Here is a 26,649-nt window from a genome sequence, read left to right on the forward strand (position 1 = left end):
CCAATATTTAAAAAGGGCTCTAGAGGTGATCCCGGCAATTACAGACCGGTAAGTCTAACGTCTGTACCAGGTAAATTAGTCGAAACAATAGTTAAGAATAAAATTGGCCGACACATAGAAAAACATAAACTGTTGAGCAATAGTCAACATGGTTTCTGTAAAGGGAAATCGTGTCTTACTAATCTATTAGAATTCTTTGAAGGGGTCAACAAACATGTGGACAAGGGGGATCCAGTGGACATAGTGTACTTAGATTTCCAGAAAGCCTTTGACAAGGTCCCTCATCAAAGGCTCTTGTGTAAATTAAGCTGCCATGGGATAAAAGGGAAGGTCCTTTCATGGATTGAGAACTGATTAAAAGACAGGGAACAAAGGGTAGGAATTAATGGTAAATTCTCAGACTGGAGAGGGGTAACTAGTGGTGTTCCCCAAGGTTCAGTCCTCGGACCAATCCTATTCAACTTATTCATAAATGATCTGGAGAAAGGGGTAAACAGTGAGGTGGCAAAGTTTGCAGATGACACTAAACTGCTAAAGATAGTTAAGACCAAAGCAGACTGTGAAGAACTTCAAAAAGGTCTCACAAAACTAAGTGACTGGGCAACAAAATGCAAATGAAATTTAATGTGGATAAATGTAAAGTAATGCACATTGGAAAAAATAACCCCAACTATACATACAATATGATGGGGGCTAATTTAGGTACAACAAGTCAGGAAAAAGATCTTGGAGTCATCGTGGATAGTTCTCTGAAAATGTCCTTGCAGTGTGCAGAGGCGGTCAAAAAAGCAAACAATATGTTAGGAATCATTAAAAAGGGGATAGAGAATAAGACTGAGAATATATTATTGCCCTTATATAAATCGATGGTACGCCCTCATCTCGAATACTGCGTACAGATGTGGTCTCCTCATCTCAAAAAAGATATACTGGCACTAGAAAAGGTTCAGAAAAGGGCAACTAAAATGATTAAGGGTTTGGAACGGGTCCCATATGAGGAGAGATTAAAGAGGATAGGATTCTTCAGCTTGGAAAAGAGGAGACTAAGGGGGGATATGATAGAGGTATATAAACTCATGAGTGATGTGGAGAAAGTGGATAAGGAAAAGTTATTTACTTATTCCCATAATACAAGAACTAGGGATCATCAAATGAAATTAATAGGCAGCAGGTTTAAAACAAATAAAAGGAAGTTCTTCTTCACGCAGCGCACAGTCAACTTGTGGAACTCCTTACCTGAGGAGGTTGTGAAGGCTAGGACTATAACAGAGTTTAAAAGAGTACTGGATAAATTCATGGTGGTTAAGTCCATTAATGGCTATTAGCCAGGACAGGTAAGGAATGGTGTCCCTAGCCTCTGTCTGTCAGAAGGTGGAGATGGATGGCAGGAGAGAGATCACTTGATCATTGCCTGTTAGGTTCACTCCCTCTGGGGCACCTGGCATTGGCCACTGTCGGTAGACAGGATACTGGGCTAGATGGACCTTTGGTCTGACCCAGTATGGCCTTTCTTATATTCTTACGTTCTTATGGAATAAATTGCCTAGGGAGGTTGTGGAATCTGTTATTGGATATTTTAAGAGCAGGTTAGACAAACACTTATCAGATGTTGTCATCCTTTTGTCTACGAGAGATGGTGGGAAATGCACCCTATAATATAGATGGTTTGCAATGTCTCATGTGACTGAATAGTCCAATCCGAGATTTGCATGATCTTTGGCAGTTATTGCAAATGTATGTATCTTGGTTGGGAACCGCTTGCTTCCTACAGGCTCTTTTCTCTTCAAGCTGTAGGAGACAGCTTCTGTCATGGACCGTGATACACTGATGGAGATGATGGCGCCACTTGATACAATCACCTGCCAAAATTTCCCATTGGTCAGGATCAATTCAAAATTCCTTCATGGGTCGCTTGCATGTATCTTTATAGCGAAGCTTGGGACATCCTGTTGTTCTTGTTCCCTCTGATAGCTCCCCATATAGCATGTCCTTGGTATGCATCTATCTTCCAACCTACTCAGATGACCCAGCCAGTGTGGTCATCTTTGCTTAGGCAGGGATGTCACACTTGGTAAATTTGCCCTTTGAAGAACCTCTGCATTGGTAACTTTATCTTGCCATTTGGTGTTGAGTATGCGGTGTAAACAATGTAGATGGAAACTGTTTAATCATTTCTCCTGATGAGCACAAGTTGTCCAGGTTTCCCCACCATACATGAGAGTGCTGAGGACGCAAGCTTGGTTCACTAGCATTGTGGCCTTGATGGTAAGTTTTGAGTTGTTCCATGCACTTTTAGTTAGTCTGCTACAGGTGATGGCAGCCTTTTCAATGTGAATATTTAGTTCTCATCCAGTGAGAGGTTGGTGGTCACTGTAGAACCTAAATAGCTGAACTTTTGGATTATTTCTAGCTGGTTTGCATTTAAGGTAATTGAAAGATCTTGTGGAACACCCTGGCCTAATACAACCACTTTCTTAATGCTGATGGTGAGAGCAAATGCCTGACAGGCACTTGAAAGGCAGTCCATGAGTTCTTGTAGTAGCTCTTCATTGTGGGCTATGAGGGCCGCATCATCGCGAATAGAAGTTCCCTGACTAACACCTTTTTGACTTTGGTCTTTGACTTAAGTTGGGACAGGTTGAAGAGTTTCCCATCCAATCTTGTATGGAGATACATTTCAAGAGTACCGAGAAGATTCCAAAGACTGTAGGGGCAAGAAAACATCCTTGATTCACTCCACATTTCATCTCAAACTGGACCATTGCTCTCATGTTGTTGTGGAATGAACATATAAGACTTAACAGGGTTGGTGGGCATCCTATCTTTTCTAGTATTGTAAATAGACCTGTTCTGCTGACCGTGTTGAATGCTTTGGTTAGGTCCACAAAGGCAATGTACAATGGTCAGTTTTGCTCTCTGCACTTTTCTTGGAGTTAACACAGAGAAAATATCATGTCTATAATTGATCTTCTAGTCCTGAATCCACACTGTGATTCAGGATAGACACAATTCGCCAGCTGTTGTAGGCGCACTAAGATGACTTGCAAAAGCTTTTCCTGCTACACTTAGTAGCGAGATACCCCTGTAATTGTTGCAGTTGCCCTTTTTGCCTTTATTTTTATACAAAGTGATGATGTTTGCATCACGCACCTTTTGTGGTACCTCACCCTCTTTCCAGCACTTAAGTAGCAGCTGATGAAGATATGTAATAGGATTTCCTCTGGGATGCCATCTTTTCCAGGAGCCTTGCCACTTGATAGCAAATCAATGGCCTTTCTTAGTTCTTCTACAGTGGGCTCCACGTCTAGCTCTGGCATGACCTGTAGAGTTGGTATTTGGTCCAGTGATTCACTGGTGATGTTTCTTTCTTGTGCGTATAGCTCTGAATAGTGTTCAACCCAATGAGACAACTGTTTGCTTTTACCTGTAATAATTTCACTGCTGTGCGATTTGAGAGGGGCAATCTTGTTGACAGTGGGACTAGAGCTTTCATCAGGCCATCATACATGACTTTGAGGTTTCCTGTGTCTGAGGCTGTCTGTAGCTCTTTACAGAGATTGATCCAGTAATGATTTGCACAACATCTGCTTCCTCGTTGTAACTCGGTTTTTGCATGTCGAAGTCTCACTTCTGTGCTCTCTGTTGGCTTCTTGTTGTGTTCCAGCTAGGCTGTGGTCTTAATGTTGCTGAGAAGTAATAGTTCCACTTCATTTTCTTCAAACCAGTCCTTTTTTGATGGTCTCTTTCCCCCAAATAAAAGAACAGGAGTACTTGTGGCACCTTAGAGACTAACAAATTTATTAGAGCATAAGCTTTCGTGGACTACAGCCCACTTCGAAAGCTTATGCTCTAATAAATTTGTTAGTCTCTAAGGTGCCCCAAGTACTCCTGTTCTTTTTGCGGATACAGACTAACACGGCTGCTACTCTGAAACCTTTCCCCCAAATGTAGCTAAAGCAGTTTCATGGATTGTTGTTCTTAAATCTTCCTAAAATTCCTCTGCTTTCTCTGGTAATGACTTCCCATGCATACTACGTTCAAAAGCCTTCACAAAGTCTGGGCATTTCCTCTGGTTTTCATTCTTAATAGCATTGATTTTGGGCTTGCTCCTAGGTTTTGCTCTATGTAGTTTCTTGGCTGAAATCTTCACTTTGCTAATAATCAAGGAGTGGTCAGTGTCACTATCAGCACTGTGAAACGTGAGAGTGTTCTGCACTAAGGGTAGGTCTTTTCTCCTGATGATAACAAGGTCTAATTCAGTGGTTCTCAAACTTTTGTCCTGGTGACCTTTTTCACACAGTGAGCCTTGGAGTGTGATCCCCATACAAATTAAAAACACTTTTTAATATATTTAACACCATTATAAATGCTGGAATCAAAGCGGGGTTTGGGGTGGAGGTTGACAGCTTGCGACCCCCCAAGTAGTAACCTCGTGACCCACAGGTTGAGAACCCCTGGTCTAATTGGTGTGGTGATCTTTTCCTGTAAAATATGGTAATGCACATTTGGTTTTGGGCGCAGAATTCAAGAAATCGTTGGCCAGTCTCATTCATCTTGCCAATGCCAAAATGTCCTAGGCAATCTGGCCATAAGTTGTTGTCTGCACCGACTCTTGAACTGAAGTCACCAAGGAGGAAAAGTTGCTCAGTTGATGGCATTCTTTCGATGACTTGATGCAAAGAGTTGTAATATGTATGCTTCTCTTCGGGGCTAGATTTGAGGGTTGGCGCATAGGCACTAATGATGTTCATAGAACCAATGGTTGTCTGAAGTTTAAGTGAAATGGTATGCTCAGACTTCCCAGTGGGTGATTCTAGGAGCTTTACCCACTTGTTTCTCACAGCAAAACCGACACTGTGCAGATGATCTCCTCTGCACTCGCAACTCCTTCAGCGTACCTGGTTCCAAATGTATCGACTCCCATCCTTCCTTTAGTCCAAACCAGTGATGTCAAGAAGGGAACGCTGACACATGGGCAAAGCAGCACCTCCATATCAACTGCCCAGGCTATTGCAGTCACATCACATGGAGAGGAAACTCCATCCTTGATGGCAACATGGATACAACACAGGTGGCAGTTATGGGTTATAAGCTCTCACTTGACTGGCATAGATTCATAGATTCTAGGACTGGAAGGGACCTCGAGAGGTCATCAAGTCCAGTCCCCTGCCCTCATGGCAGGACCAAATACTGTCTAGACCATCCCTGATAGATATTTATCTAACCTACTCTTAAATATCTCCAGAGATGGAGATTCCACAACCTCCCTAGGCAATTTATTCCAGTGTTTAGGACACTGACTGTTAGGAACTTTTCCCTAATGTCCCACCTAAACCTCCCTTGCTGCAGTTTAAGCCCATTGCTTTTTGTTCTATCCTTAGAGGCTAAGATGAACAAGTTTTCTCCCTCCTCCTTATGACACCCTTTTAGATACCTGAAAACTGGTATCATGTCCCCTCTCAGTCTTCTCTTTTCCAAACTAAACAAACCCAATTCTTTCAGCCTTCCTTCATAGGTCATGTTCTCAAGACCTTTCATCATTCTTGTTGCTCTTCTCTGGACCCTCTCCAATTTCTCCACATCTTTCTTGAAATGCGGTGCCCAGAACTGGACACAATACTCCAGTTGAGGCCTAACCAGCGCAGAGTAGAGCGGAAGAATGACTTCTCGTGTCTTGCTCACAACACACCTGTTAATACATCCCAGAATCTTGTTTGCTTTTTTTGCAACAGTGTTACACTGCTGACCCATATTTAGCTTGTGGTCCACTATAACCCCTAGATTCCTTTCTGCTGTACTCCTTCCTAGACAGTCTCTTCCCATTCTGTATGTGTGAAACTGATTTTTCCTTCCTAAGTGGAGCACTTTGCATTTGTCTTTGTTAAGGTTAGAGGAGGGTGCCATGGATCACCTTCAATGGTAGGAGGAATCACTGCATTCCATTAGTCAGCCGCCGTCTGCCAGGAAGCCGGGCAGCTGACCCGCCATGGTCTGTCTGCCTCATGGGGTGTGTGGGGCTAGACCAAAAGTTGAAAGGCAGATGGAAACCTTGCACCTGAAAAGGTGAGAAACCCAGAACTTTCCAGTTTGAAGCTGGAATGTCAGGACCATGTGTTCGGGATTGACAGAGGATGATGACCTACAATACACAAGCAGCATATGGAAGTTAACTTTGATAGACCGTGAGCTGTGCAAACTCAGTGTTGACATTGCAGCACTTCAGGAAAAAAAACTTGCAGATGCTGGTTCTGTCCAAGAGGCCAATTACAACTTCTTTTGGCAAGGTAAAAGCAGTGAAGAAAATCACCTGTCAGGGATGGTCTAGATAATACTAGTCCTGCCATGAGTGCAGGGGACTGGACTAGAAGACCTCTCGAGGTCCTTCCAGTCCTATGATTCTATGATACTATGAGATTGCATGTAACTTTGGTAGGAGGGTGGGGTATGCTAATGTAATTTCTCCGGTCAGAAGCTGTTTGAAGCCATCTCCTGGAAAGGTTTGGATTACTAGTTCAAACTGGATTCTCCAGGGACCTACAGACAAAGAAAGGACGTTGGGATAAATAACTTGTGTTTAAACTGACTCAGGGCCTTCTTCCTGATCCAGAAAATGGATAGGACCTCTGGTCCATGGAGGGTCTCAATCCTTAGGGAAGGTTGGAAGGACTTGGCCTAGTGAGGCCCATAAGACTGAATTCTTGTTCTGAGCAAAGGGTGTGAGAAACTTGAAAGCACAGGAAAACCCCTGGGTGGGGTTTTGAAGGACTGCTCCTGCCAGAGCCCATGTTGGAGGGGTGATCTCTGTTACACTTAATAGTATGGATATTGGTTCTTGAATTATTTGTAATATGTTTTCTCTGTAGTGCTTTTACCTTCAGAATAAAATATGCTTGCTTAGAAAGAACTTTATGGTAACTTATAACTGGGCAATTACATTGTGTACGGTCTCTGAGGAGAGGAGCGGAGCAGGCCTGCTTAGGCAGATTGTTGTTTGCTGGGAATAACACAGTAATGGCAGGGAACTGTTCAGCCTGAAAATACCCCACTCAGAAAGTAGAGAGACATGGGTCTCCTCCCAGGAAAAGCAATGGCAAGGGGAGCTGGAAGCCTGAGAGGAACTGCCATTGATGGACCACTGAAGGGAAGCAGTGCTGGTGTTCCCTGAACTGAGACAATTCCAATGAACTGCACCAGAAGGGTCACGGAATTAATGGTGTTATATAATAAATCTCCTTTTCTTCAGCTTTTTCCAAACATAGTGGTACTCAGAACTATTCCATAATTCCTACCTAATGGAGTTCTCCTTGTTATTTCCATCAAAACACCTCTCTCCTAAACTTACCATTCTACAGAGTTCAGGTTGGCTCTGTCTGCATGTGTCTTCATATTCAAACCTATATGAAGGCTTGAAAGACACTGCTGTCAAACCTCAGAGCATGTTCAATAATATCGGTCTGTAAATCTCAGCAGATAGAAGAGGTCAATATAGTGAGGATCTGACAATCTCTATATTTTATGACCAGACACTACAAGTACAAGTATCACTACAAGTAGATACATCTTCACCAGATGCTGCCTTTGGTCTCCAGGCCTTTCAATCTGCTGATCTTCCTTGATCTGTCTCTTTATTTCATTCTGATTTCCCTCCCCTGAACACAGAATACAAAGGATACATTGTTCACTTTATATTACAACAGTGCCACACCTGTTCTCACTTTCAGGTGACACAGAAATAAGAGGCTGGCAGCATTATCTCCCTAGGGTTGCCAACCCTCCAAGATTGTCCTGGAATCTCCATGAATTAAAGATTAATCTTTAATTAAAGATTATGTCAGGTGATGAAACCTTCAGGAATTAGTCCAACCAAAATTGGCAACCCTATGTCTCCTGTAAATGTTAACAAACTTGTTTGTCTTAGCAATTAGCTGACCAGGAAGTAGGACTGAGTGGACCTGTATGCTCTAAAGTTTTAACATTGTTTTGTTTCTGAGTGCAGTTATGTAAAAAAATCATCATGAAAATGCAACTTACAAACGTAAAAAGAGATTGCACGTGTGTGAGGTGAATTTAAAAATACTATTTTTTTATCTTTTTACAGTGCAAATATTTGTAATAAAAAATAATAATATAAAGTTAGCACTGTACTTTGTAGTCTGTGTTGTAATTGAAATCAATATATTTGAAAATGTAGAAAAAATATCCAAAATATTTATTATAAATTTAAATTGCTATTCTATTATTGTTTAATAGTGCAATGAAAACTGCAACTATTTTTTTAATCTCATGATTAATTGTAATTCTTTTTTAAAATTGTTTGACAGCCTTAGTTCTAATGATTTGTTACTTAAATTTATAGTAATTTAATTTTCCTACTCAGGTCTTCAGGTTTTATAGAGTTTAACTTTGATTATAAAATATGCAAGTATGTGTTGGGTGGGAGAGACAGGGGAGGGAGAGAAGTTGGGTGTTTTCAAGTTAAACTTTAATACCCTACGACCTTAAATTGTGACTTATGGACACAAATCAGGTTTGGGTGTCTTGAGAAGGAAACCCAGGCTCTATCTGCAGTTTGGGGTGACCAAATGTTTTAAATCCCCTCAGAGGCAGGGATTGGGTTTAGTCACAGAAACCTCTTCTAAAACTACATGGCCCTAATTCCAGAGAGTGCCTCTTCATTACAGCAGAGCTCCAGTGGTGGGGTTTGCTTTTAGAAGTACACCAATGCAAATATGTATTTGAGTTAGGACTGTCTTCTAGGGGTGCAGATACATTGTCCAGCTCTGCCCCTGTTGAGCACTTTATATAAAGGAAACCTATAAATGCATAAAGGAGGCCAAATGTTACTTACACCAGACTCTTTAATTTGCAGTTTGGATGTTTCAGTCCCTTACACAGTAGCCGCACTCCAGAATCTCCCAGTTCAGGATCACTGAGCACCAGCTTTCTCAGGCTCTGGTTGGTTCTGAGAACAACGGCAAGAGTTCCACAGCTAGGGGTTGTGACGCCACACTTGTCCAAGCTGCAGAAGAGAGAAAAGCAGAGGAGGAGGATCATGGTGTGAACTGGGATTGTCACAGCTTTTCTGATAGGTGGCTCCGCCCACCAGCCCCTCTGCCAGACCAATCATCATCGAGAAGGAACCAGAAGTCCTGCTATAGACTCTGTCCCAAGCCCATCCCCTTGTCCAGTGAGAAACAAGCAGTGGGTGGGACTTCCTGTCTAAACCCCAACAGTTATCCTTTACCATTAACCAATCAACAGTGAGACTGGCCTAGACACATCAAACCTCTGCCACTGTCAAATGAGGAATAAGGGGTCAGGCTTTCTTCCTAAGTACCGCCCCCTCACCCTCTCCACTGACCAACCAGAATTCAGAAAGGGTAAAAAGTTGCCCTTTAAGTCTGGCCCACTCAGCTCTTGACCAATCAGGCTGGACTTGGCACTGATCAGCCCTGGTATGGTGCAATCCAATCAGAGCAGGCCCCTTGCTACAGGGAGGCGTAGTCAACAGGCAGATTGCAGGACAAATCCGGATCACCTGATGCTTTTGAACGGACCCCAGCATCTTTTTATTTACTTTTTATTATCATTATTGTTATTAAGTTTAAATTATTTTCTCTAGAGTCTGGACCTTGACTATACCTTGACAAAAATAATTGACTACATAGCTGTAGGGGGAGCCCCTTCCCCAGGCATCTGGGCCAGGCTCAGAGCAGGAGCTGGGAGATCCTGCCCCTCAACACCCCTGGTACTAGCTCAGCAGCTCCCCTGCTGTATGCAGCTGTCTTCTGTGTCTACCCCCAGCCCATCAGCTCCCAGCCCTGACCATCAAGCCTGGGGAGGGGAGGCAGCTGCCAGGCCAAGTGCTGGCAGAATCATACCTTCCACTGAGACTAGGAAACAAATGGGGGTAGGGGGGCGGGGAAGAGACAAAGAGGAGAAGAACCTCATGGCAGGGAGTTACCCAGGGTGTGGGGAGGGAAGAGCCCCTGAAAGGCGGGTAACTAAATGACCCTGTTGGCAGGGCCTGTTCCAGAGTCTCTGGTGGGGTTATAAAAGCAGAAGTTCTGCTGATTTCTGTAACCCCCTACAGAGCCTGGGCTCCTGATGGAGCTGCCAGCCAGCTGTATGGGTAACCATGGCAGCAGGCTGGTTATGACCATGGGCACCTCAGGGACCACCTCCAAGCATGGCTGATTTTGCCTCCATCAAGGCCTCACAGCAAGCTCACACCCAAATATAAGCCCTCCCAATCCCCAATAGCTGTTAAGTCTTGCACATGTCAAGACACCTCTCCCACCAGAACTGTCACCTGCACGACCTCCTTCATCAGCTCATTTGCCTTAAAAATATTGTTACCCCGCCAAATAGTGAGGGGAGCCCCAATATTTGGGAAAGAAAAAACCTCAATATTTGGGAAAGAATTTGTATAAGGGAGAAAAGCCCCCATGCCTTGGGGAGACCCAGAGTCTGTAAGCATTACTACAGCCCCCAAGATATTTTGGAGTCAGGAAGAGAGGAGCTGGCAATGGGGGAGAGATTCTAAGATTGGGCTCAAGAGGGGAAAAAAATGCAAACATATATGTGGTAATCTGAGGGGATAAACTCTAATATGGGGGACGGGTGTGAATAAAGGAGGGCAATCAAGTTGAAGCAGAAGAAAAGAACCCCAAAAGATTTAAAGTCTAAAAAAGAGAAGAGGTAAGACACCTGAGAAGGTAAGGAGAAAGAGACCCCAAAGTGTGAGGAGGATATGTGAGAAGAATGGACCTTAATTGGGATTAAAAGAAGATACACACCCCCTGCCACCCAAGGGTAATAACCAGAGTAAGGAGGGAACACCCCACCCCATCCTCTGCATAAACCATGATCTCTTTGATGGAAGAGATAATGCTAAGGTGGGGTAAGGAAATACCCATCATGGTGCAGAGGAAGAGACACCTTCAAGGAAGAGCACTGAAAGTGGGGAAAGACCCTAAAGGAAATAGGAAAAGGAATATGGGTGGACAGAGGAGAATTAAGAAAGACAGAGGGGGCAAGAGAGAAAGAATTAATGAAGTATGGAGGGAGTCTCTGGGGTGCAGGAAAAAGGAGAAAATGGAGTGAGAGTTTTAGAGAAGGAATGGCAGGAAAAAGTAAAGGGCAAAATTTGAGGGGAAACACAGACACTCAAAAGACTGAAGAAAAAAGAGACAGGCAGAGAGAGAAGAAAAAAGAGAAGAAAATATCTGAGTATATAGAGAAACAACAGAACAAATAAAAAAGAAAGAAGAAAGAAGGGGAGACGGAGCAGCATTTAGTTAACTTTTTTATTTTATAGTAAGTTTGATGCCAAAACGTTGCACTAAGATACTCACTGTATGTTGTCAAAAGTTCAAAAATCACAAGTGAGGCCTCAAACAGTCTTATGACTATGCTCAGTTTGACACTGTCTTAAAAATCATGAGATTTTTTTTTTAAATAATACACTGAATTCCTTTTATTTGGCTTCTGGTTTTTCAGGGTTCAGGCTCTCACGCTGTCTCTGCAAACACGAGAGTAGAAACTTAGCTTTCATTTTTTTTTTAAATGGAGAGTCTTTGTCTCATGACTAGCAACAAATAGCAAGAGCTTTGTGATAAAACCACTAGGTGGCAACATTGTCATATATCACAATATGATTCTCTCTAGGGTAAGAGGGATCTCAGAGTCTTGGCTGAGAATAGAAGGGGGCAAATGAGTCCATCGTTCCTGAGATTACAGGCAGGAATAATCTGATTTTCTTTCTAATAAAATGCTAAATGTAAAATAAAGGGTTTTCAATCCTGATTTAACTGTAAATCTGCTCATGCCCCTCCATACGTTCTCCCATTGACTCACATTGATGCTGGGTTTTACAATATAGTCATGTGTGCATCTGTTGGCAAATAATCCTATATATTTGGGATCATATGGTTTTGATGCACTTCTATATTAACAATATGCGATTTGACACATATTATCCCCTAGTTATCCTAGTGCAGAACTCGAGATGAACACCAGGAATGCTCTTATTATTCCAATTGCATAGAATTTTGCCTTTGAAATGTATGAAAACCTTCAAAAATTCTCAGGATATGGCCACTCTTCACCCTCCACTTTCAGGCAATCTTACCTGCATTTTGTTTTGCCTCCTCATAGCTTTCAGATGTTTGATTGGGTCTGGTCAGTAGACAGAGCTTTTTGAAGTTTTCTGACACACTTCAGTAAATCACAATGTGTATCATGATCAGAAAATTCATTAGTAGTACTGGCCCTAATTTTTAAATGCTGTTCAGTAGCTCTACTTTAAAAAATGTAACTATATAAAAGAGAGGTCATCTCCTATCCAAAAAGCACATTTCTGAGACCAAAAAAAAAAAAAACGCAAGAGAATGAGCACAGCTCTCTGCAGGAGAAAGGAGGCTCTTGTAGTTAAAGCCCTGGCTCTGCTTTCATCCAGGACACACCACATGATCCATTGTCTACAGCCAAGCTCTAAGATACAACCGCATTTGCTCCAATCCCTCAGACAGAGACAAACACCTACAGGATCGCTATCAAGTGTTCTTAAAATGACAATACCCACCGGCTGAAGTGAAGAAATAGATTGACAGAGCCAGAAGAGTACCCAGAAGTCACCTACTCCAGGACAGGCCCAACAAAGAAAGGAACAGAACGCCACTAGCCGTCACCTTCAGCCCCCAACTAAAATCTTTCCAGTGCATCATCAAGGATCTACAACCTATCCCGAAGGACGATCCCTCACTCTCACAGATCTTGGGAGACAGGCCAGTCCTCGCTTACAGACAGCCCCCCAACCTGAAACAAATACTTACCAACAACCACACAACAAAAACACTAACCCACAAACCTATCCTTGCAACAAAGCCCGTTGCCAACTCTGTCCACATATCTATTCTAGGGACACCATCATAGGACCTAATCACATCAGCCACTCGTTCACCTGCACATCTACCAATATGATATATGCCATCATGTGCCAGCAATGCCCCTCTGCCATGTACATTGGCCAAACCGGACAATCTCTACGCAAAAGAATAAATGGACACAAACAGACATCAAGAATTATAACATTCAAAAACCAGACGGAGAACACTTCAACCTCAATTTCAGACCTAAAACTCACAATTTTGCAACAAAAAAACTTCAAAAACTGACTCCAATGAGAAACTGCAGAATTAGAATTAATTTGCAAACTGGACACCATTAAATTAGGCTTGAATAAAGACTGGGAGTGGCTAGATCATTACACAAAGTAGAGGCTGTTTCCCCATGCTAATTTTTCCCCTACTGTTACTCACACCTTCTTGTCAACTGTTTGAAATGGGCCATCCTGATTATCACTACAAAAGTTTTTTTTTCTCCTGCTGATAATATCCCACCTTAATTGATTAGTCTGTTAGAGTTTGTATGGCAACACCCATTTTTTCATGTTCTCTGTGTATATATATCTTCCTGCCATATTTTCCACTGCATGCATCCAATGAAGTGGGTTTTAGCCCACAAAAGCGTATGCCCAAATAAATTTGTTAGTCTCTAAGGTGCCACAAGTTCTCCTTGTTTTTTTTGCTATACATTTGTAGGTCTCGCTCTTCAGGAGGGAACAGGAAGCAGCAGATGTACTGAGCAACGAGATCTGCCACTGAGTAGTGACTCCAGCAGCAAGGAGGAGGGAAGGAAAATGGATGTATTGGTAAATACTCTGAGATGGGAAATCACTACCTAGGTTGGGTGTATTTGATAGCAGCTGATGATTGCTGTGTAGTGGAGAGTGGCACCTCCTGATTATCAAGATGGAACAGAAAAGGAGGCTAAACAACACTGATGGTCAGAATTAAAGGAGAAAAAACACTGCCCTGAGATAAGTCCTATCCATCTACATACTGACAGGCAGAGCTTTGAGGCCTGGCATGAAGCCTGGGGATAGATGGGGACAGAAACATCTCAGCCTTCCACACACTGGATCTGGTGTTTTGGGGAGAGAAAAGAGGAACCCGCATTAGGAGTTAGTGGCATTAACCCCAGACCTCCAATGATGGACAACAGCTGGTATAAAAGGAGGTTGATTTTGCAGCTCATCCTGCTGGTGCTTTGGGGGCAGATTTTCAAGAGGGCTCAGCATCCAACATGCAGATCCTTTGAAAATCTTTTTGGAAATGTCACTATTGGAGCTGCTAGTTGCTGAGCTCATTGGAAAATCTGGCCTCAAGTCCCCAGAACCTCAGAGGCCTGGGATGGGGCTTCTACCTTGAAAGAAGAAAAAGAGCAGAAATGTATTGAAAAAGATAAAGGAAGAGCCACCGCTTTCCCCAAAGGGTTTAGTACAGGGGTAGACAATCTATGGCACGTGGGCCGAAGGCGGCACGTGGGCTGATTTTCAGTGCACTCACACTGCCGGGTGCTGCCCACTGGTCCGGGGGGCTCTGCATTTTAATTTAATTTTAAATGAAGCTTCTTAAACATTTTAAAAACCTTATTTACTTTACATACAACAATAGTTTAGTTATATATTATAGACGTATAGAATGAGACCTTCTAAAAACGTTAACATGTATTACTGGCACGTGAAACCTTAAATTAGAGTGAATAAATGAAGACTCGGCACACCACTTCTGAAAGGTTGCCAACCCCTGGCCTTTAGTATTTTATAATGAGTCCAACATTGGCACGTACTCTCACGTGTCCTGTTTGTAACTGTAAACACACATCCCTATCCCCAGCAGGCTCCACTTCTAAGGACATTTCTTCAAACTGGAGCTGGCTCTCAGCTAGGAGCATGTTCAGTCCCAGCCCTGGGAACATCAAAGGCAGAAGCCACCATGGCTGGGGCTGAAGCTTAAATCCAAGTTGAGTATTTCTGCTCAGAGTGGGAGGTTTAGAATCCTCAGGGCCCAGGGCTTCTTTTCTTTTTATTCATTGAAAATATCAAGGCATCGAAATTATTAAAATGAGCTATAAAATAGACTGCTAGCTGAAGGGTAACAGTGAGCTCTTTTTAGTACATGCATTTTTATTAAAAGTTGGTTTAAATATGTATATATCTATATTCCCCAAACACCAGAGAGCTGAGGAGCTAGTTGTCCGGTGTGGGCTCAGCTGTACTTAAAGTTGCAGTTTTACCACCAGGGAAGGCTGGGGCATGTTGTGAGCCACTGACCCAGGTACTGGAGACATTGAACTCTCAGTTTCTCCCTGTAGCTGCCGGGAGCAGTGACCAGCTATGCACCCTGTCAAGCTCTTTACATTAAGGACATCTGTAAACACACAGAGGAAGCCAAATGTCACTTACTGCAGACTCTGTAATTTGCAGTTTTGTTTCAGTCCCTCACACAGCAGCTGAATGCCAGCATCTCCCAGTTTATTATAACCCAGATCCAGCTCTGTCAGGCTCTGGCTGGTTCCGAAAACAGTAGCGAGATCCCCACAGCAAGCGCCTGTGAGACAACAAACCCGCAAGCTGGGGAAAGAGAAACACAGAGAAAAGCAATTACTATGTGAACCGGGCTTGTCACAGCTGTTGTGACAGGCTGCTCTGCCCACCAGCTCCTCTCCCTGACAAATCAGCATCAAGAATGGGACAGAAATTCTTCCATAAGCCCTGTCCTAAGCCCCCTTCCCCTTGGCCAATCAGAGACCAGGGTTGGACAAGACTTCCTGACTAAGCCCCCCTGCTTCTTCTTCACCCTTAATCAATCAGCATTGAGAATGGCCCAGACATTTCTAACCCCAAATCTCTGACAATCTCCTCCCCCCTGCTCTTGCACCCCGCTTACCCCTTCTCCATATAGAGCAGGGAGGGGATGTGGACGGAGAGAGAGAGAGAGAGCGAGCCTGGGGCAGCAGCTGCTGTCTCAACTTCCTGATCCACTTAAAAAGACAATGCACTTAAGAGTGGGTCAACTTACTTACTTAAAGGGGCAGTGTGTATCTTTCTCTCTCTCCCACACACAAGGTGTGTGTCTGTCTCTGTCTGCTATGCTGTCTCCCTTCCCTCCTGTTCGTGCTGCCTTGATGAGAGGCTACATTAACAACAATTTGTTAACCCTTGAGGGCTCAGCTGAGAGCTAGTTCATCACTTAGCAGCAAGGCATTCCCTGGGAAATATCCCTTCCTCTTTCACCCTCTAACTTCACCACCTCAACCAAGCTTCACAATCATCATAGCTGTGAATAGTATTAAATTGTTTGTTTAAAACGTACACTGTGTGTATATCTATATAATATATAGTTTTTTGTCTGGTGAAAAAAATTTCCCTGGAACCTAATCCCCCCATTTATATTAACTCTTATGGGGAAATTAGATTTGCTTAACATCGTTTCGTTTAAAGTTGCATTTTTCAGGAACATAACTACAACAGTAAGTGAGGCGTTACTGTACACTGTAGCATAAAAGGCCAGCTGCTATCAGGCAGTTTCAGAGCCCAGAGTCTGAGTCCGAGAGAGAGAGAGAGACAGAGAGAGACAGAGAGAAAGAGAAAGAGAAATTAGATTAGGAGAAGACAAGAGCCAGTGAGGGGAGCCAGAGAAAAGCTGCTGCAGACAGACAGCGAGAGAAAGAAGAAAACCAGAGCAGAGCAAATCTGATTGACCAGGAGCTGAACAATAACAGTGATTAAAGAAAATACCAAAGAATTTGTAAAGCAGGAACAGTGATTTTAAAGGACTATCAATGGATTTACAAAGTATGCCTGCTATTCTTTTAATGGTAGTATAGTATAAGTGTGACGTAGTCCAGCATAGTATTTAATATGTGTATGCTTGAAGTATGTGTGTGTTTTAATTGTATTTTACTTATATAAAATATAAAAGCAAATTTAAGATCTGCTGTCAGTGATTTGTAATGAAGTGCTTCACTTAGAGTCATTTGAACTATACGCTATTGTAGTTTGAATGCTCTTTAACTTGCAGTAAGGGATTGTGTCTCAGGGACATTTGTGATTTTTCTTTAGGATTTTTAGGATTCACTATATTAAAGATTATTAGTTACATCAATTAAAAGATATGTTGTTTTGGAAAAGAATACTACTGTGTCAAATATAGGAGGTTATATCTGTGTCCTTTAGGGTTTCTTAAGGGCCCACACCATGGCCAGGCATTCCTTCTCAATGGCTGCGTAGTTCTGCTCCCTTGGTAGCAACTTTTTGCTCAGGTACACGATCAGGTGTCTCTCCCCCTTTTCATCCTCCTGCATTAACACCGCCCTCAGTCCCGTGTCTGAGGCGTCGGTGAACACCATAAAGGGCTTGTCAAAGTCTGGGTTTGCCAGAACTGGGCCACTGACCAGAGCCTCCTTCAGTGCCCGGAGAGCCTCCTGGCACTCCTCGGTCCAGACCACCTTGTCTGGCTTCCCCTTCTTGCTCAGCTCAGTGATGGGGGCGGCTATGGAGCTAAAGTGGGGCACGAACCTTTGATAGTACCCTGCCATCCCAATAAAGGCTTGGATCTGCTTTTTGGTTTGCGGAGTGGGCCAGTCTCTGATCACCTCCACTTTGGCTGGTTCCGGCTTTAGGCAGCCACTCCCCACCCAGTGACCTAGGTAGGATACTTCAGCCATCCCCACCTTGCACTTCTCAGCTTTTATGGTCAGCCCAGCCTCCTGGAGTCAGTCCAGCACTTGTTTAACCTGGGACACGTGACCCTCCCAGATCTGGCTAAAGACACAGATGTTGTCAATATACACCACGGCAAAACTCTTCATCCCCCTCAGTAGCTGATCCACCAGGCGCTGGAAGGTGGCCGGCGCTCCCTTGAGGCCGAAAGGCAGGGTCAGGAACTCATAGAGCCCCAGAGGGGTGATAAGGGCCGATTTCAGCCTGGCATCTGCATCCAGCAGCACTTGCCAGTAGCCCTTTGTAAGATTCATGGTGGTAAGGTACCGAGCTCCTCCCAGCTTGTCTAGGAGCTCTTCAGGCCTGGGCATGGGGTAGGCATCGGATACAGTGATAGCATTGAGTTTCCGATAGTCCACACAGAACCGGATCGACCCGTCCGTTTTGGGGACCAGCACCACCGGCGAGGCCCTAGGGCTGGATCACCCCCAAAGCCAGCATGTCCCTCACCTCTCTTTCCAGGTCCTGAGCAGGTTTCCCTGTGACTCAGAAGGGGGAGCATTTTATAGGCGGGTGCGATCCTGTCTGCACCCGGTGGACAGTCAGATTAGTGTATCCAGGCTGGCTGGAAAACAGCTGTCGGTACAGATGCAGCACCCCTCTGATCTCAGCTTGCTGGGCCGGGGTCAGCTGATCAGAGAGGGGAATTGCTTCCAGGGGGAAACCAGCTCTTGTCCCAGGGAATAGATCTACTAAAGGGTCATCTCCCTGCTCCTCCCAATGTCCACACACGGTCAACACCACATTACCCCTGTCATAATATGGCTTCATCATAGCAAAAAGTTGCTACGCAGGGAGCAGAACTACGCAGCCATCGAGAAGGAATGCCTGGCCATGGTGTGGGCCCTTAAGAAACTAGAGCCATATCTCTTTGGGCGACACTTCACTGTGCACACTGACCACTCTCGCCTGACCTGGCTGCACCAGATGAAAGGAGCCAACGCCAAGCTCCTGAGGTGGAGCCTGCTCCTGCAGGATTATGACATGGACGTGGTCCATGTGAAGGGAAGTGCCAACCTGATAGCGGATGCGTTGTCCCGGAGAGGGGGCCCTGAACTTCCCCGGGTCACTGGTCAGAGTGACCCCACGCAGTTCAGTCTCGAAAGGGGGAGAGATGTGACGGAGCAGGGAGCGGGGCGGATTTGACCTGTGAATGTTACAGGGAAGTTACATTGGGGATGGGAAGGAAGCTACCTGAGCTGTAACCTGAGCCAGGAGGGGGGTTGGGAGAAGTGACACCTTCTGCCAGGGAGACTGAACAAAGGAGAGGAGGAGCAGAGGGGAGGGGGGAGAGAGCTGCTAGAGGAGTTTTTGTTTTCAGTTTGGGCTGGGTGGTGCAACGCAGGGAACCCCAAGCTGGGGTCTAAGCTCCCTAAGCCCCCCCCCGAAGGACTTGATTGAGGGGTTCTGGTTGTACCTACACACTCTGCTTGGGACTGTGTTCCTGTCATCTAATAAACCTTCTGTTTTACTGGCTGGCTGAGAGTCATGGTGAATCTCAGGAAGAGGGGTGCAGGGCCCTGATTCCCTCACACTCCGTGGCAGGGGTATCAAGGGAACAGAGTGAAGGAGGAGGAAGAAAGGGAAAATGGAGGGTCAGGTATAGAGGGGGAATAGCAGAGTGAGAAAGAGTTAAATTGGAGGGTAAACACAGACGAGCAAAAGACTGAAGGATAAAAGAGAAGCAGAGACAGAGGGAAAACAAAAAAGAGAGGAGAAAATACCTGAGCAAAGAGAAATAACAGATTAAAATAAGGGGGGTGGGGGGGGGGGGGGCAGGGCAGAGGTCAGAGATATAATGGTACCCAGTTGTTTTATTATTTTGTAGAAGTTTGATGCCAAAAGTTTGCAATAATATACACACACACTGTATGTTGCCAAGTGTTCAAAATCATGAATCAGGTGTCAAAGAGTCTTAAACTGAACATAGTAAAAAAACTGGCTTAAAAATCATGACATTTTCAACATTGACCTTTATCAGACAGCATGAATATCTGCAGTGATAGGTGTCTCAGAGGGGTGGTTCAGGGGCACCATTTTGTGGGGTGGAGGGGACTCCTGTCCCCCTCCCCGAGTTTTGTACAGGAGGTCTGCTCTTGGCTCATGTCCTAGCCCCAGGCAGAGCTTTTAACCACAGCACACCCTGGGTTTGGATGTGAATTCTGCAGAGGAGACCTGCTACTCCCAGCTTGTGCCCCTGTGCAGGGGCAAGGAGTCAATATTTTGTTTATAAACAGAGGTAGGGTGATTAAGATAAGAAAAGGCTGGTAATGAAATTGAGGATGTGGAAGTCATTAGATGAGCCAGTAAAACAGGAATTCCTCTGCAGGGGTGTGGGGGTTGGGGGAGAGTTGAAGAGAGAATGCAGGGGACTCAGAAGACATACAGCCAAGGTTATGTTCAGAAAAGAGGGAAATGTGAGGGAGATTTAGGTGAAAAGAAGGGGCCAGAACCAAGGTAAGGGACAGCAGTGGTATAGAGAAGTTCCCATTCTTATCACTGGTACATATGTGCAGGGCTTAATTTGTAATGAAAGAGGTGTCAGGGTTTAAGCAATTCTTTTATTCTCATAACTCATGTGGCAAGCCCAGAGGTGCTGGAGTATGAACTGTCAAGTCCAGGATGGTGGCATTCTCGGAAATGCTTCCAGTTCCATGCACAGGGCCAATTAGACAGGCAGAACTTCAGGGTGTGGATGAGATGATGGTCTAAGGAAGAGGGGTTTAGATTCATTAGGAAGTGGGAGCCTATACAGTAAAGATGGGCTCCACCTAAATCAAAATGGAACCAGTTTGCTGGCACATAAAATTAAAAAGATTGTAGATCAGTTTTTAAACTAATGCTGAGGGAAAGTTCACAGGTCCAGAGGAGCTCGTGGTTCGAACAGAGACATCCCTTAGGGGAGGATCTATTAATGGAGATTCTCTATATCCTAATAAGGAGGAGAGGATGGAAGACGATAAAATATGGGTAGGTTCTGATGAGAAACAGTCAAATGAAAAAGAGTCACCTTCAATTACATCACATAATGGCAGACAGTTAAAAAGTGACAATTTTTACATGCTTATATACAAATGTTACAAGTCTAAATAATAAGATGAGTGCCACATATTAAAAGAGGATATTGATATAATAGGCATCACAGAAACTTGGTGGAATGAGGATAATCAGTGGCACACAGTAATACCAAGGTGCAAAATATACGGGAAGGACAGAATAGGTCATGCTGGTGGGGAGTGGCACTACATGTGAAAGAAAGCATAGAGTCAAATGAAGTAAAAAGCTTAAATGAACCAAACCGTACCACAGAATCTCGAAGATAGTAATTCCGTGCTTGAATAATAAGAATATAGCATAGGGATATACTACCGACCACCTGACCAGGATAGTGATAATGTCTATGAAATGCTCAGGGAGATTAAAGAGGCTATTAAAATAAAAAAACTCAATAATAATGGGGGATTTCACCTATCCCCATATTGACTGGGTACCTGTCACCTCAGGACAGAATGCAGAGATAAAGTTTCTCAACACCTTAAATGACTGCTTCTTGGAGCAGCTAGTCCTGGAACCCACAAGAAGAGAGGCAATTCTTGATTTAGTCCTAAGTGGAGCATAGGATCTGGTCCAAGAGGTGAATATAGCTTGGTAATAGTGACCATAAGAGAACAGCATTTACCATCCCTGGGGTGGGGGAGAAACACCACAGAAGCCCACCGTGGTAACATTTAAATTCAAAAAGGGGAACTACACAAAAATGAGGACGTTGAAGAGAAATTAAAAGGTACAGTGTCAAAAGTGAAATCCCTGCAAGCTGCATGGAAACTTTTTAAAGACATCATAATAGAGGCTCAATTTTAATGTATACGCCAAATTAAAAAACATAGTATGAGGGTCAAAAAAGAGCCACCATGGTTAAACAAAAAAGTAAAATAAGCAGTTAGAGGCAAAAAGGCATCCTTTAAAAAGTGGAAGTTAAATCCTTCTGAGGAAAATAGAAAGGAGCATAAACTCTAGCAAGTGAAGTGTAAAAATATAATTAGGAAGGCCAAAAAAGAATTTGAGAAACAGCTAGCTAAAGACTCAAAAAGTAATAGCAAAAAATGTTAAGTACATCAGAAGCAGGAAGCCTGCTAATCAAAAAAAAAACATAATCCCAACTATACATTATAAAATGATGGGATCTAAATTAGCTGTTATCACTTAAGAAAGAGATCTTGGAGTCACTGTGCATAGTTCTCTGAAAATATCTACTCAGTGAGTAGTAGCAGTCAAAAAAGCTAACAGAATGTTGGAAATCATTAGGAAAGGGATATAATAAGACAGAAAATACCATATTGCCTCTATATAAATCCATGGTATGGCCACATCTTGAATACCGTGTACAGATGTGGTCACGCCATCTCAAAAAAGATATATTGGAATTGGAAAAGGTTCAGAAAAGGGCAACAAAAATGATTAAGGGTATGGAACAGCTTCCATATGAAGAGAGATTAATAAGACTGGGACTTTTCAGCTTGGAAAAGTGACAACTAAGAGGGGATATGATAGAGGTCTATAAAATCATGACTTGTGTGGAGAAAGTAAATAAGGAAGTGTTATTTACCCCTTCTCATAACACAAGAACTAGGGGTCAACAAAAGAAGTTAATAGGCAGAAAGTTTAAAAAACAAAAGAATTTATTTTTTCACACAATGCACAGTCAACCTGTGGAACTCCTTGCCAGGGGATGTTGTGAAAGCCAAGACTATAACAGGGTTAAAAAAATAACTAGATAAGTTCATGGAGGATAGGTCCATTAATGGCTATTAGCCAGGATGGGCAGGCATGGTGTCCCTAGCTTCTGTTTGCCAGAAGCTGGGAATGGGCGACAGGGGATGGATCACTTGATGATTACCTGTTCTGTTCATTACCTCTGAAGCACCTGGCATTGGCAACTGTTGGCGGACATGATACTGGGCTAGATGGACCACTGGCCTGGCCCAGTATGGCCATTCTTGTGTTCTAGAGGTGCAGGGCCTCAGCCCTGGCAAGCCCTGGCACAAATTAAGCATTACTTATGTGGCCCCATCATCATAGTATCTGAGTGCCTCACAATGTCTAACCTATTTCTTGTCACAGCCCCTCTGAGTTAGAGCAGTGCTGTTATCCTCATTGTACAGATGATACCCTGAGGCACAGAGAGTCTAAAGGCCAGATTTTCAAAGTTATTTAGGCATCTCATGTGATTTTCAAAAGTGCTTAGAAAGTTAGGTACTTTGTAAACCCCACTAGATGCCTAGCTGCATCTTTGGGTGCCTAAAAACCTTTGAAACTGTCTCTAAGGCATTGGCCTGAGGTCATACAGGAAGTCCATAGGGGGAAGTATCATAGAATCATAGAATATTAGGGTTGGACGAAACCTCAGGAGGTCATGTAGTCCAATCCCCTGCCAACCCCAACTAAATCATCCCAGCCAGGGCTTTGTCAAGCCGGGGCTTAAAAACCTCTAAGGAAGGAGATTCCACCTTCTCCCTAGGTAACCCATTCCAGTGCTTCACCACCCTCCTAGTGAAATAGTTTTTCCTAATATCCAACCTAGACCTCCCCCACTGCAAATTGAGACCATTGCTCCTTGTTTTGTCATGTGCCACCACTGAGAACAGCCTAGCTCCATCCTCTTTGTAACCCCCCTTCAGGTAGTCGAAGGCTGCTATCAAATCCCCCCTCATTCTTCTCTTCTGCAGATTAAATAACCCCAGTTCCCTCAGCCTCTCCTCATGCACTCCAGCCCCGTAATCATTTTTGTTGCCCTCTGCTGGACACTCTCCAATTTGTCCACATCCTTTCTGTAGTGGGGGGCCCAAAACTGGATGCAATACTCCAGATGTGGCCTCACCAGTGCTGAATAGAGGGGAATAATCACTTCCCTCAATCTGCTGGCAATGCTCCTACTAATGCAGCCCAATTTGCCGTTAGCCTTCTTGGCAACATGGGCACACTGCTGACTCATATCCAGCTTATTGTTCACTGTAATCCCCAGGTCCTTTTCTGCAGAACTGCCACTTAGGCAGTCGGTCTCCAGCATGTAGCAGTGCATGGGATTCTTCTGTCCTAAGTGCAGGACTCTGTACTTGTCCTTGTTGAACCTCATCAGATTTCTTTCGGGCCAATCCTCCAATTTGTCTAAGTCACTCTGGACCCTATCTCCTACCCTCCAGCATATCTACCTCTCCCCCCAGCTTAGTGTCATCCGCGAATTTGCTGAAGGTGCAATCCAACCCATCATCCAGATAATTAATGAAGATGTTGAACAAAACCGGGCACAGGACCGACCTCTAGGGCACTCTGCTTGATACTGGCTGCCAACTGGACATTGATTACTACCGATTGAGCCCAATGATCTAGCCAGCTTTCTATTCACCTTATAGTCCATTCATCCAATCTATACTTCTTTAACTTGCTGGCAAGAATACTGTGGAAGACCGTATCAAAAGCTTTGCTAAAGTCAAGGTATATCATGTCCACCGCTTTCACCATGTCCACAGAGACAGTTATCTCATCAGAGAAGGCAATCAGGTTGGTCAGGCATGACTTGCCCTTGGTGAATCCATGCTGACTGTTCCTGATCACTGTCCTCTCCTCCAAGTGCTTCAAAATGGATTCCTTTAGGTCCTGCTCCATGATTTTTCCAGGGACTGAGGTGAGGCTGACCAGTCTGTAGTTCCTCAGATTCTCCTTCTTCCCTTTTTAAAGATGAACCCAAGTCTCTCAGTGCTAGCGCCATATCCATTGGACCAGCCTAGGTCTCTACTGCATGTTGCAAAAAAAAAAAAGAGGACTCTGATAGATGGGAGCAAAACCAAGAAGGCCAATTCTCTGAGACTCCAGCAAATGGTCCCGGGCAGTTGGGAAGGATGTCATAGTTGACAGCATGAAAAGCAGGAAAGAGGTCAGGAAGGATGAAAAAAAAAGAGAGAGAACAAGAGTCAGATGAGAGGAGATCACTTAATCCCCAAGGGGTGGCAGGTTCTGCCTTATGCTGTGTTGTAGAGCAATGGCTGATGTGAAATTTTACATATTAACTGGAAACTATTTTGTTTTGTCATTTTTTGTTTTGATTTTGAGGAAAAGAAGGAATGAGAAAGTGTCATGTGAGTATCAGATGTGTTAATGTCTCAAATTTTTATGATTTCCGATGTATTCAGGCCAATTCCAGAACAAAGAACAGAAATTGCATCCACTGAGTCCATTAAGTTGATGATTATTGTCATGATTTGTATTATTCACTGGGCATCATCTGCTTGCTCAGTACTGTTCAGAATATACCAGAAAATGTAGTCCCTGAGCCTATGTGTATAAGATGTGTAGCCCTGGATAAGATGGCTCAGATATTTAAGTATGAAGTGTATAGTTATTGAGCACATGTTAATATCTATGAGTGAAGTTGCTGATGGCAATAGAAGTTTTACCTGATTAAGGACTGGAAGATTTGACCCTCCAACTTTTATTCAAGAGGAAGAGCTGCCCAGAGCTCCTGTGCCTGTTTATTTTCCTTTCCTGCCTTCAGTGGCCCTGACAGACCTCAAAGACTCAATTTTTTTCTCAACTTTAAAATGTGCAATTTTCTTGGTGTTTGGTTTTAAATATTCTCCTGTTAGACCGGCAACTCAGTCACCATAGTGCTGTGTTTAAGAGCCTTCTGGAAATTAACTAGCCTTTAAACAGAAGGGAAAGCAGTGCTGCCAACTCTCATGATTTTGTCATGAGTCTCATGATAATTATTGTTTTCCTCAAAGCCCCAACTCCTGGAGTCAAGTGGATATGTGATGACTGCAGCCTTCATTCTTAAAGAAAAAGTAAGTTTCTAGCCCTAGTAAGTAGCCTAAATGATAGAAAGTAATCTACATTTTTCTACAATTGTTTCAGTTGTTTGTAACAAATTAGAATATATATATTAAAATTTTAAGCCTAACCCTTAAGTGACTGGACAGAAGATATCAGAAGATATCAGTATTAGAGCTGAGTGGGTCTAATATTTAGTTTTCTATCTTTATATAGAAATAGACAGAATGCTCCTGTCAGCTAATTTCTAAGTTATCTAGAAAAAAAAAAAAAAAAAAAAAAAAGACCACCACCTAGGGTTTTCAAGTGCCTCAGTAGCCCTGGAATCACAGAAAATTGCTGAACTCCCCTCCTCCCCCCAAATATATATATGTATCTGAAATGGCACCCCTGGGGGAATGGTAGGCGCCACGAGAGTCTATTGTTCCTGACATCAAAGGCATGTTATAACAAAACATTAAGTGTAAAATAAAGGGTTTACACATGGGCAGCAGATATGAGAGGCAGGGGAAGGCTAAGCCTACCCAAAATGCCTGAGTGGCCCCACCCACACTCCATGCCGACGCCTCCTGCTTCCTGCCATGTGCTGTTGCTGGGGCCCTGGGTCATTTGTGCTGGAATCAGGAGGAGGGGGCAAGGGGCCATAGCCCTCCCTTTCTCCTCTTTCCCCAGAGGCCCCAGCCTCGGCCATGCCAGCGTTGAGCCCCTCCGGAGAGCCCAGGCAGCTGTAGGGAGCCGCAGCAGACTCTCCACCTGCCCAGGGTACAGGGGAGGGGGGCTGAGAGCAGCCCCTGGCACGTGTCCCCACTCCCCTGGGCTCCCCACCCGCCAAGGGCAGGCGGAGGGTCTGCAGCTCCACGCTGGCCCCTCACAGCTACCTTCATGACTCTCCCTGACCTGGCTCTGTCCAGGGTTAGGGCTTCGGAGCTGTGCATGGGCAGCTGTGAAGAGCTGCAGAGTCATGGACCCTCCTCCTGCTCCTGGTGGCCGGGGAGCCCAGGGGGCAGGGACACAAACTGGGGGCTGCTCTCACCCCCCCCACCCAGGGCACATGGAGGGGCTGCCGTGGCTCCCTACTGCTGCCCGCCCGGCTCTTATGTCTGGGTTGCAACTCCAAGGATCCCCTACCCCCACCTGCTGAAGCCGGGTCGGGGACAGCTGCATGGGCAGCTGTGGGGTGCTTGGGTCCCTCCACC

General features: G+C 44.2%; 1 protein-coding gene across 1 annotated transcript in view; it reads right to left on the reverse strand.

Moving 5' to 3' along the window:
* LOC117876517 (NACHT, LRR and PYD domains-containing protein 3-like) overlaps positions 1–26,649 on the reverse strand; it is a 116,210-nt gene that overhangs the window by 35,304 nt on the left and 54,257 nt on the right. Inside the window, exons 8-9 of the mRNA XM_034768780.1 lie at positions 15,311–15,478; positions 8,849–9,019 (exon numbers count right to left, since the gene is read on the reverse strand). Coding sequence (XP_034624671.1) covers positions 8,849–9,019; positions 15,311–15,478 — 339 coding nt within the window. The remainder of the gene's footprint in view (positions 1–8,848; positions 9,020–15,310; positions 15,479–26,649) is intronic.

The sequence above is a fragment of the Trachemys scripta genome, chromosome 4, assembly GCF_013100865.1.
Source record: "Trachemys scripta elegans isolate TJP31775 chromosome 4, CAS_Tse_1.0, whole genome shotgun sequence".
NCBI lineage: Eukaryota > Metazoa > Chordata > Testudines > Emydidae > Trachemys > Trachemys scripta.